This window comes from Marmota marmota, unplaced genomic scaffold, assembly GCF_001458135.2.
Source record: "Marmota marmota marmota unplaced genomic scaffold, marMar, whole genome shotgun sequence".
Taxonomy (NCBI): Eukaryota; Metazoa; Chordata; class Mammalia; order Rodentia; family Sciuridae; genus Marmota; species Marmota marmota.
In genome coordinates, this window is record NW_026000164.1 from 2,906,877 (window position 1) to 2,917,568 (window position 10,692).

Here is a 10,692-nt window from a genome sequence, read left to right on the forward strand (position 1 = left end):
TGCCCCCGCGCCGCGGGCCAGTCCACGCCCCAGCGTGCGCGCCCCCGGCGCGCCGTGCGCGGCCCCGGCGCGGCGAGCCAAGAAGCAGCCCGCGCAGAGACCCGGAACGGAGGCGAGGCGCGCTTCCAGGCATAGGCCGGCACCCGGAGTCCCGCGTGTGGAAGCCACCCTCCACTGTCGCCGCCCTGGGCTTTCCCCCTCAGTCTCCCCGGGAATGCCAACTCTTGCCTTGTTACTGCACCTCTGGTCGGAAAGGAGCTCGCTTCACTCTTGGGGGACACAGAGTGCACAGAATGGCCAGGAAATTCTGGGCGGAGGAAGTTGGAATAGGCATGCACAGGGGTTAAGAATCTCTTGCGCCGTCCCGGCCCCAATAATCCCCCTGAGGCATGGAATGGCAGGCGGCTGAGAAGTAACAGAGCTGGAAGTTGGCTGCCCCATTACCCTGAGCTGACCTAGGACCAGACGACTTGTTGGGGATTCCCCACTTCCGTTTGCTCTGCTTCCACACTGAATGGAGATCTATTCATAGTTGTCGCCTTTTAAAGACCTTTATGTGTAATCTTGCTTCTCCAACTAAATTATAAATTCTTTCAGATAAGGAATATGCTTTTCGCTCCCTTAGCCGGCCACGTGGGTGAATCACAGCATTGTTTATGCCAAAGCACTCAGATATACATGAGTTAATTAACAAAGGTTAGCACCAACTCTGGTTTCAACGCTGAGTAGTGTTATTTGAGGCCATTTTCGCCCAGTTCACAGCCCTCAAGAATGCAATCAGGAGACAATTAGAGAGCAGTGCAAGAAAATCTATAATCAACTCCTTTAAGGGATGAGGTAAAGACTGGCTTCAAATGTAGCATCTGTCTGTGGTCTTGTCTGTTGAGAGGGGTAACCAACCTGCCAGCCCTCGTGGGCCACACCCTGGCTGACTCCAGTGGGCCCTGCTCTGGAGACAAGGATCTGGGGGACTCGCAGCCTCCAGCCAGCTTGCCTCAACATGTTAGAATGGAGCTGTTGGAATTCGGTGGACTCCAGGACGATAAGTGGGACCAGCAGAAAGAAGGATCTCTGGTGCGTGTGTCTCTCCACTCAATTCCAGCCTCAAATGGAGCACACCTGCCTTGCTACCCAGCCCTGTGGTCAGCTGGTCCCTGTGAGGTCAGCAGCAGGAAAACGTAGCTCAGAGCCATTTTCCACTCAATCCTCGGGTCACTAGATGGCCTGAGGAGAGGCAGAAACTCGTGCTGAGGTTGTCAAGAGGTCTTGGAACTCAATATCACAAACCGGGTCAAAGTCAGGCCACCAGGGCTTGGGATCTAGGCCACCAAACCCTAAACCCCAAACAGAAGAGTGCCCCGCCCCGCCCCACCCCCATCCCCGCTGCATTCTGGAACGTGTAGTCCCCCAGCGGCCCTTTCCAAGAGAGCTATGAGCACAGAAAAGGAATAACAAGAGCGGGGCACACTGGGAACCTCGGAGGCACGGCGGGGACGCCCGGAAAGCGAACACGCGATGCTTCCTGGGACTTGAAGTCCAGCGTTTGCCTCCGCGGTAGAACCTGAGTCTCGGGAGTAGAGTGCGGCTGAAAGCCGGAACGCAGCCTGCTGGGGCTTGTAGTCCTTGAGCCCGTCGCCCCGGGCCTTACTGGGAAACCTGGCCGTGCCAAGACTACAAGTCCCAGAAGCCCGTGCGCGGGCAGCGGGGCGGGTCGGGGCCGGAGACTTGGGTACCGCCTCCCCTGCAACGCCGGGGCCGGAGTCTTAGAACCCAGGGCCCGCAGGGGTCCCCGCGGCCGCCGCAATGCAGAAATACGAGAAACTGGAGAAGATTGGGGAAGGTAACAGAACCACGAGATGTTCCTGCAAGGTCTTCTTCTGCAGACCCTTCAGCATTCCTTGCAGCCCCGACTCCCCTTACCGTCAGCAATATCTACAGCTCGGATCTCAACCCCGGCAGAAGCCCTGGCCACTGAGCACAACACTATGTGCAACCATCCCTCCCCAAGTTAGCATTTCCCGCAGACTCCCACTTATAACCTTAGCACTCCCTGTAGACTCGACCTCCCTACCGCGGCATTTCCTGCATATCCCATCTCTAGCCTCAGCACCACTTGCAAACCTCACCTCGACCCCCCACCAACCTCAGTTTTCTGCAGACCTCCAACCTCAACATTTCTGCAGGCCCTCTTTTCTCGCCCACATCCCTCCTGTTTCCAGACTTACTGGAGCACCGCCTCTGTTATAAACCTCCTTATCCTAGCCGCTGCAGACTCTCCCTCCTGCAGGTATCCTGGAACCTTTGCAGGGACCTTCTTGCCCCTCCTCACCTGCCGCATCCTCACTTACAAAGCTAGTCAGTGCCTTGCCTTCACCCTGAAACCCTTCTCTAGCACCCTAGGAGGTTAACTGCTCTCCGGAGGGATTTACTAAGATGGTAAAGGATACTCCTGCTTTCCGTCACCCTTGGCTTCTTTTCCCTAGGCACCTATGGAACTGTATTCAAGGCCAAAAACCGGGAGACCCATGAGATTGTGGCTCTGAAAAGGGTGAGACTGGATGATGATGATGAGGTAGGATTGGGGCACAGGGCAGCGGGGAGGTAGTGTTTGAGGCCTGATATGGGTGGTCTCTGACTGCTGCCCCTGGGTCCCTCATGTGTAGGGTGTGCCGAGTTCTGCCCTTCGGGAGATCTGCCTACTCAAGGAGCTGAAGCACAAGAACATCGTCAGGTGTGTGCCCCACAGTCCTTTCTTGCCTGTGGTTGCAGGAAGAGGTGGGGGCTTCAGCGTTGGGCTGGGCTGGTATTGGGATGTTAGGGGTCAACTTTTGGACCTGACTGAGCCCTTCCTTCTCCCTAGGCTTCATGATGTTCTGCATAGTGACAAGAAGCTGACTTTGGTTTTTGAGTTCTGTGATCAGGTGAAAAGGGGGCTTGGGGAGCAGTGATTTTGGTAGGACACAGGGGCCAAGACTGAGCTTAAATTCTGACCTCTTCTTCTACCCTTATCTGTTTTTAGGACCTGAAGAAGTATTTTGACAGCTGCAATGGTGACCTCGATCCTGAGATTGTGAAGGTTAGGGGAGGGTTGTTCTGAGGACTCATTGAATCTGGGTGGGGTCTATATTTAGTGTAAGTATTCCTTCACTGCATGTTTGGGCCCTGGAGTGTCAGAGAATGAACAAACCCCATTTCTGCCCTCCACAAGCCTCTGGTCTTAGGGAGCAAAGTCTGCTTTGACCTGCATGGTAACAGTGACATTATTTGCATGGGAGAGATGAGAAAATGAGGCTCATAGAGATACATTTCATTCATTCAACAAGTACTGGATGCTTTGCACCAGGCACTGTGCTAGGATGAGACCAAGGGCCTTGTCCCAGGTTCCAGGGGAAGCAGTTCCTGAATAATGTTATAGCACTGTACTTGCACTAATGGTTATGGTGTATGTGCACTTATGTGTGGCTAGGTAGGGCGATAAGCATGGACTGAGAAGACAGGCCCACCAGGCTCTAAGGTCCAAAAAAGTGGGGATCAGGGTTAACTTGTTCACCATTTTCTCTCTGATGCCTAGCACCATGCAAAGTGGGTCCTCAATAATGAATGATGATGTCTTCCTGAGCTTGCTGCTACAAATGGGTGGGCTATAGAGCATGACAAAAGGTGAGGCAGGCAGCAAGATCCACACATTCAGGTGTCTGACTCCCTTCTCCCTCCTTCTCCCTAGTCATTCCTTTTCCAGCTGCTGAAAGGCCTGGGATTCTGTCATAGCCGCAACGTGTTGCACAGGGACCTGAAGCCCCAGAACCTCCTCATAAACAGGGTATTGCTTTCTGGGGGAGGAGGGAGGATGAGGAGACTGCAGCCAGGGATTGGGCATACTGAGGGGGCAGGACTGGGAGAGCTGGAGCCTACCCCAATGCTGTTTGAAAGCTCTTATCAATGTTACTCTTCATCTTTCCTTAGAATGGGGAGCTGAAGTTGGCTGATTTTGGTTTGGCTCGAGCCTTTGGGATCCCAGTCCGCTGTTATTCTGCTGAAGTGAGCCTGGGAAATGGGACATCGGGTGGGGACCAAGACCCTCTTGTCTCTGAGTTTCCTCAAACCTGTTTCCCAGCCCTCTAAGTGGGGGGGTCCCTGTGGATGGGGTCTTCTTCAGGTGGTGACACTGTGGTACCGTCCACCGGATGTCCTCTTTGGGGCTAAACTGTACTCCACGTCCATCGACATGTGGTCAGCTGGCTGCATTTTTGCAGGTGACATGCTGGGGCTCTGCAGGGGTACTTTCTCTCCCATTTGAGTTGATAAGTAGGGCCTGGAGGGTTTCCTCTGGGGGAAGGGAGTGGGATTCTTAAGGATGGGGATGGAAGGCACAGGGCCTGCTCCAGTGTGAGGGGGCCTCACAAATCAGGGCTCATCCCTCTCTCTTCCTCCCAGAGCTGGCCAATGCTGGGCGACCTCTTTTCCCTGGCAACGATGTGGATGACCAGCTGAAGAGGATCTTCCGATATCCTTCACTTCCCCTGCCCCATCTATCTCTTGCTCACCATCCATATCTTCACTCTGGAAGGGGAGTGAGCAGGGAACTTAGAGCAGGGGTGAGGGTGGTGATGGCCTGGGCAAGGATGAGGGGGCCCGGGGCTGCTTCTGAGGGTGAGGGTGGAAGAGCTGATAGTCCCTGTGCAGGTGCAGCTTGTAGGCAAGGGGAGCATGGTGAGGAAGTAGCCACTCCTACTTCTGAGGTGGGGGGACGATGGGAATCCTCAGGATGAAGGAGCCAGAAGGAGCAGAGAACTTTTTGTGGGAGAAGGGGAAGGACAACTGGTTCATTCGGAGCACAGACATCAGGGTTTGAGTTAAATGAGCATTTGAGACACACCTGGCTCCCTGTAAACACCATGCTATAGGAATATATGTCACAGGCTTATCTTGAGGTAGCAGGTAGAGTGGGGACAGGTGGGAATGCAGAATCCTATCCCTGGGAGGGCAAAGCCCCTCACCCTACCTCCAAAAGTGCAAATGCAGCCCTTTCCATGAGTGATCCTTGACCCCATGGACACGCTGCTGGGGACACCAACTGAGGAGCAGTGGCCCGCCATGACTAAGCTGCCAGACTACAAGGTGTGATGGGGAGTGGGGAAAGTCGTGGTTGGTCAGAGATCAGTTTCTTCACAGCCCCAGTAGCCTCCACACCCCACGCTCTGGTCTGACTCTCTCCCCTCCACAGCCCTACCCAATGTACCCGGCCACAACATCCCTGGTGAATGTCGTGCCCAAGCTCAATGCCACAGGGAGGGACCTGTTGCAGGTAGGTAACCAGGGTAGAGGATGGGGTTGAAACTCTCCTCCAGGGGGACTAGGGGAGGGTGGGGCTCTGGCAGTTGACCTGGCCTGAATCTGCCACCATCTTTGCTCCCTCCTGTCTCCAGAACCTCCTGAAGTGTAACCCTGTCCAGCGTGTTTCAGCGGAGGAGGCCCTGCAGCACCCCTACTTCTCTGACTTCTGTCCCCCCTAGGCTCTGGGACCCCTGGATGCCAGGCCAGGGCCTGGCCTATTTAAGCCCCCTCGTGGGAGGGGTGGGAAGGGGAGTGCTGAGCTCCAGCTGTGCTGGGCCTGGCCAGGGTCAAGGTACCCTGGCCTGCAATCTTCACTTCCCCCATGGACTTTATTTAATTTCATAAATTGGCTCCTTTCCCACAGTCTGCTGATGTAGTGGTGGGGTGGCTCTGAAGCGGGTTCTGGGGGATCCCTGCTCCACTTTTACCACCCTCTGCAGCCCCTCATCCAGCTCAGGCATGCCCTACTCTCTGCTACTCTAAGTGGCTTTGAGACTACAGGATCATGAGGCCTTGACCCTTGACCCCACTCCTTCCTGCTGGGGTCAAGGCGGTGTTGGCCTTGCACTTCTGTACACCCCATCCTCCCTCTGTCCAGGAAGGCCAGACATAGTCCCCAGGGGTTAAGCAGCTAGCATCTGAGATCAAAGATGGCTTCCCCCAGAATGAGGAGAAAAGGCATGGGTCTCTCCTTGTGGCCCTCCACGTCCCACATGGACCTTTCCCTCTTCAACACCCCATATCCAAGCCTGCAGGCTGGCAGGGAGAGACCCAAAGGTATGGTTCTATGAGGAACACTCCCTCTCCCACTTCCTTCTCTGCCAGTTTTCCAGTGGTTGGGGGTGCGGCAGAAGCAGGAAATGGGCCTGAGGCCGGCCTGGTGTGTCCTTCCTGGCAGGAGGAGGAAGGGAGGCTGCTCTCAGCTCCATCATTTCCAGCTAGGGCCGCCTTCTCCTGTGGGGAGTTGAGGAAGCAAGAACTGCTCCCATGGAGACAGGCTGTGTGCCACGCTTGGTCCCAAATGTGAGAAGAATCATGGCCTTCAAAGGCAGGACACCAGCTTGTGTTCTTAGAAGTGGAAGAGCCCTTCTCTCATCCCCATTCCTCCTCACCACTTCTCCCTGGGCTCTGGGTCAGAGTCTTCTTGCAGCTGTACCCAGCCAGTACCTACTGACCGAGCCTCCTCTAGGCCATCACACCTGAGCCCTGGGGTTGGGAGAGACCTGTCCTCTGATGTCTTCTGATAAACTCATTCACACTGAGGTGCAAATGACTGATATCCTATTACTACCATCCTCTCCCAGAGGTTTGTGAGGGCTACTTGGGGCCCAGCTCTGCAGGCCTCACAGAAGTGATACCTAGCTGAAGCTGACTGCAGTGGACTTACTGGGCTGAGAAGAGCTGACCTTGGCTCTGCTAGCCTCTGCCCTATAAGAGGAACACCTGAGGCAGAAACATTAAAGCTTTATTTGGGATGAAGATAGCAAAGATGTGCAGGCAGGGCATTCAGGATGTCAAAGTGTGGCCCCGAGGTCATACAGAGCATGTCTAGAGCCGGGTGACGAGGTAGCAGGAGCGGTGGGAGGCAGACAGAGTCTTGGTGACAGCACAGGGCGGGGTGGGGGGCCTGGGGAGACAGGCCACAGTACTGGGGCAGGGGACCTTCACTTGATGCCTTGTTCCTGCCCTTCAGGACCTGGACTGTACCCTCTGGACCTGTCCTGCCCCTCCTCCCTTGAACTTGGCCATTTTGTGTTACCTGGGGCCCAGATTGAAGTGGGGAACTTGGGTTCCATGGCTGCCCAGCCCTTCCTGAAGCTGTGGGAAGAGGAAGAGAGTCAGAGGTAGGGCCCAGCCAAGGTCACTGCACATATCTCCCCCACTTCCCACCAGGGAAGCCTCCTAGGCTGCCTGAGGAGGCTGCTGGAGGTGGCAGGGAAGGAAGAGGGGCTGTTACCAGAGTGGTGCTGGAGTGCTTCTGGGAGCGTCTTCTGTTCCAGAAATACCCCAGGACCCTGTCTCGGAACACCTGAGGGCAAGCAGCAGGGGGAGGTGGCCAGGTAAACCTTCCCCCTGGACCCGAGTGGCCAGATTCCTCTCCCCACCTTCCCCAGCTGGGGCCCAGGCCCACCTCACAGAGGTAGTCTAGGATCTCAAGGATGGTGAGCAGGCTGGCCCCGATGAACAGCCCCATCTGACCCCCAATGTCACCTGTGGAAGCAGGGCGCCTGTCAACTTACGGCCACTTGCCCCGCCCACGCCTCCACAGACCCTGGGCATTCAGCACACACCAAGCAGCTCTGACACTTCATAGGCTTTCTTCTGCTCCACTGTTTCAAAGTTAAGGGCCTCAAAGAAGATGTCCAGAATGAGCACGTTCTCCCTGGAGGGGAAGAAAGGCCTGAATGTTCGCTGGCTAATCCTTGGTGCCGGCCGCTGACAGCAAAATGCTGTGGGGCTTCTGGCTCCTTTCAAGAACCCTGGGAGGGACGTCACCCCCTCGCCCCTGGGTCAGAGCGCTTGGGCAGTTTGTCCAGAGCCCCAGACAGAGCTCGTGATGATGTGGACTGCCTGGCCGGGCCGCGCGCCCTCCCCGCCGGGGCCCTGGCTCGCTGGAGGGGCTCACGCGATGTAGGCCTCGCTGCGGTTGTATTTCCGAGCCAGGTAGCGGGCGGCAGCGCGGCTGGGGATCCGCACCATGGAGAGCTCCTTGGCGTAGCGCGTGCTGGCGCAAGGGCTGGGGCAGGCGCACGCGTCCTTCCGCAGCATGGCGTCTGCGGGCCACCGAGCCTGGAGTCAGGGTCCCGCGGCCAGAGGGGTGGGGGATCAAGGACGGGTCGGGGCGGGGACCTGGAGGCCGAGGGAGGCTTGTCTCTTACTCAGGGCCGGGTTGGCGCAGTCCTTGTACTGCTGGGGGCTGCACACCGGCGCGCCGCCTGGGGAGGGGAAGGAAGCAGCTTCAGGAGCCCAAGTGTCCCCTAGCCTCCACCCACCCCAGGACACGGACCCTACTCCTTACCAGGCATATGCATCATTCGACAGCCGCACTTTCGAGCCACGTAGCGGGTCTCGCAGACCAGGCGACACCCCATTAAGCTGTAGGGAGGGTTGGGGCTGGGACTGGGGGACAGGGGATCCGAGAGCTCCGGCTCAAAGTCGGGGTCCAGAGATACGGAACTACAGTCGCCCCAAGGCGGTGGCAGGAAGCTCAGCTGTGAGGGGATGGGGTTAAGGAGACTTATGGGAGAATGCAAGAAGTCACTGGAGCTCAGCCCCTGGGACAAGCTGAGGAACTGCCTGTAAGGGTTGAGGTGGTGCAGGACGAAGGAGGGGCTGGCAGCCTTGAGGGAGGCACAGGTGAGGATACTTGCTGCTTTTGGCAGGACACAAAAGTCTGATATCCGGGGGCAGCCCCGAAGCCCAGCTGGTCGATGATGGGGGGTTCCTCCTGGCTGTGGATCTGCACTCTGATCCCTGCCTCAAACGGGGTCTCCTCTACAGGGAGGGGTCTTTGAGGACAGAGACTGCAGCCCATTCTCCCCAGTTCTGGGAAGAACTGTTCTGCCCCTCTTTGCATAAGGGATGGAAGTGCCTCAGCAATCACGTCTTGACACCTCCACCCTCCTCTCCTTTCCCTGGCCTTTTTCCCTTTGTTCCAGTACTGGGGATCCAGGTAAGTACTGTACCACTAAGATCCACCCCACCTCTTTTTATTGCTTTTGTTTTTGAGCCTTGCTAAGTTGTGTGGGCTGGCCTCAAAACTTGCCATCCTCCTGCCTCAAGCTCCTGAGTAGCTGGAATTACAGGTGTGTGCCACCACACCAAGATCCCCTAGGCTTTTGCACCCCATTTCAGTTACCTGTCCTAATGCATGTGCTCCATACCCATGTGATTGGCAGACCCCACTGTGTGTGTGTGTGACCCTTACCCATGTCTTTCCACACTGGCAGATACTCCTCTTGTTGCACATCCAGCATGATCTCCAGCCCATTGCCGGCACCACCCTTGGGGGTGGTGAGCAGCTCTGCCCCATTGGCACCCGAGTTGAATGTGTAGCACTGCCCCATCCGGGTGAAGATCTGGGGGTGCAGACAGGGTGGCAGCCCTCCCCCCAGACAAGCACATGGGCCTAGGGACTCTCCCCTCCTCATACTCTGGGTCTCTCTCTTGAACCCTGAAGCCCACCTCTTGATGCCCCTGACCCCCCAATGCAGATACATATGGGTGAGCCCTCTCAGACACCCATCTATCACTGCAACTCCTCCAGCCTCCAACTCCCACCAAGGCCCAGGGCACAGCCTACAGGGAAAAAGAAGTGGACCAGTTGCCATCCTGGCAAAACTTTGAAGAGACAGAGGAAAGCAAGTCCATGTCCCCTTCTCCTGGCAGAGAGGGCTTTTCTGCCTAGAATAGAATTGTCCACTGGAGAGTTCCTTCTCCAATAGTAGGGTCTCTATAGGTCAGCCCTTAGGTGTGCATGACGATTGGGAGATGAGGAGGGGACCCCAAGGAGGGCCCCTTCCCGGGCTGAACAGAATGACATGGCTCCCAAGAAGGAAGGGATGCCAGGATGCTTGCTAAAGTTCTCTGACTTCAGGAGAGCCTGGCTGGCAATGCTGGGGAATGTGGGTCTCTGGATAGAGTGGGTAACTCACCACAGTGAAATTCTCCGGCCCACATGGCTGGCCTCGGTAGCGGCAGTCCAGCAGCATGTCCTCAATGGAGTGGCCAGCTCTGGCGTAGAGCTGCTCCATGTCAAAGGTGGGACTGGGCATGAAGCCCGGTGGTGCAGGGGGCCGGCCCAGGGAGCGCAGGAAGGCGGTGTGCTCAGCAGGGTCCAGACCCAGCAGTGAGGGCCCAGCCCAGTGCAGGTCGTTGGGTGTAAGGCGTGAGCGGCGCAGTGGGTTGATGTTGCACAGAGTGACAGCTGGGAAGGTGAGCCGGTGGCTTTCACACTCATCCAGGGTCGTCTCATGGTGGAACTCCCCATAGTAGCGCACCCGTTCAGCTACCTGGTAGAGGAAGGCTGCCAGCGACAGGAGCACGGCTGTGGCCCACAGCCCGCGGCGCAGGGTCAGGCCACCAGGGCCAAAGACATGGCCAAGTCCATGCAGCGTGCAGTTGCTGGCGAACACACGGATGTCTGAGGCTGGCCGGCAGGCCTCTTCTAACCCTGAGGGGGGCTTCATGGCTGGAACCCAGGAGGCGCGTGGAGAGGTCCCTGGGGCTGGTGACCCAGGGGCTTAGAACAAGTGAGAGAGGGTGGGTTGGAGGACTGGCAGGGATGGAGATAGGATTCAGGGAGCCAGGAATTCAGGTGAGGAGAGGGTAGGAGAAGGTGGCAAGGAGAGGAGGGAG

General features: G+C 56.9%; 2 protein-coding genes across 11 annotated transcripts; one reads left to right on the top strand and one right to left on the bottom strand.

Moving 5' to 3' along the window:
- Positions 1-1,684: 1,684 nt before the first annotated feature.
- On the top strand, positions 1,685-6,604 carry Cdk5 (cyclin dependent kinase 5). 2 transcript variants are annotated; one of them, XR_007341815.1, is made up of 13 exons: positions 1,685-1,840; positions 2,484-2,572; positions 2,664-2,731; positions 2,861-2,921; positions 3,020-3,076; positions 3,725-3,820; positions 3,964-4,038; positions 4,157-4,253; positions 4,435-4,504; positions 5,058-5,118; positions 5,225-5,305; positions 5,427-6,111; positions 6,233-6,604. XR_007341815.1 is itself a non-coding variant. In XM_015493672.2 (12 exons), exons 1-12 carry the CDS (start codon positions 1,804-1,806, stop codon positions 5,511-5,513), a joined length of 879 nt encoding a protein of 292 aa, XP_015349158.1. In that variant the 5' UTR covers positions 1,685-1,803; the 3' UTR covers positions 5,514-6,604. The 2 variants fall into 2 exon arrangements, 1 of the variants encoding a protein (XP_015349158.1); XM_015493672.2 differs by having other exon boundaries at positions 5,427-6,604.
- Positions 6,605-6,782: 178 nt separating this feature from the next.
- Asic3 (acid sensing ion channel subunit 3) lies at positions 6,783-10,523 on the bottom strand. Of its 9 annotated transcripts, XM_015493674.2 has the most exons (11): positions 9,990-10,523; positions 9,263-9,413; positions 8,702-8,829; positions 8,354-8,546; positions 8,214-8,270; positions 7,961-8,108; positions 7,626-7,717; positions 7,466-7,545; positions 7,292-7,363; positions 7,094-7,152; positions 6,783-6,961 (listed from the first exon to the last, which is right to left on the bottom strand). In XM_015493674.2, the coding sequence occupies exons 1-11, from the start codon at positions 10,521-10,523 to the stop codon at positions 6,883-6,885; spliced, it is 1,593 nt and encodes a 530-aa protein (XP_015349160.1). In that variant the 3' UTR covers positions 6,783-6,882. The 9 variants fall into 9 exon arrangements, 7 of the variants coding, with proteins under 7 accessions (XP_015349160.1, XP_048642667.1, XP_015349161.1 ...); XM_048786710.1 differs by lacking the exon at positions 7,466-7,545; XM_015493675.2 differs by lacking the exon at positions 7,094-7,152.
- Between the last annotated feature and the right edge of the window lie 169 nt (positions 10,524-10,692).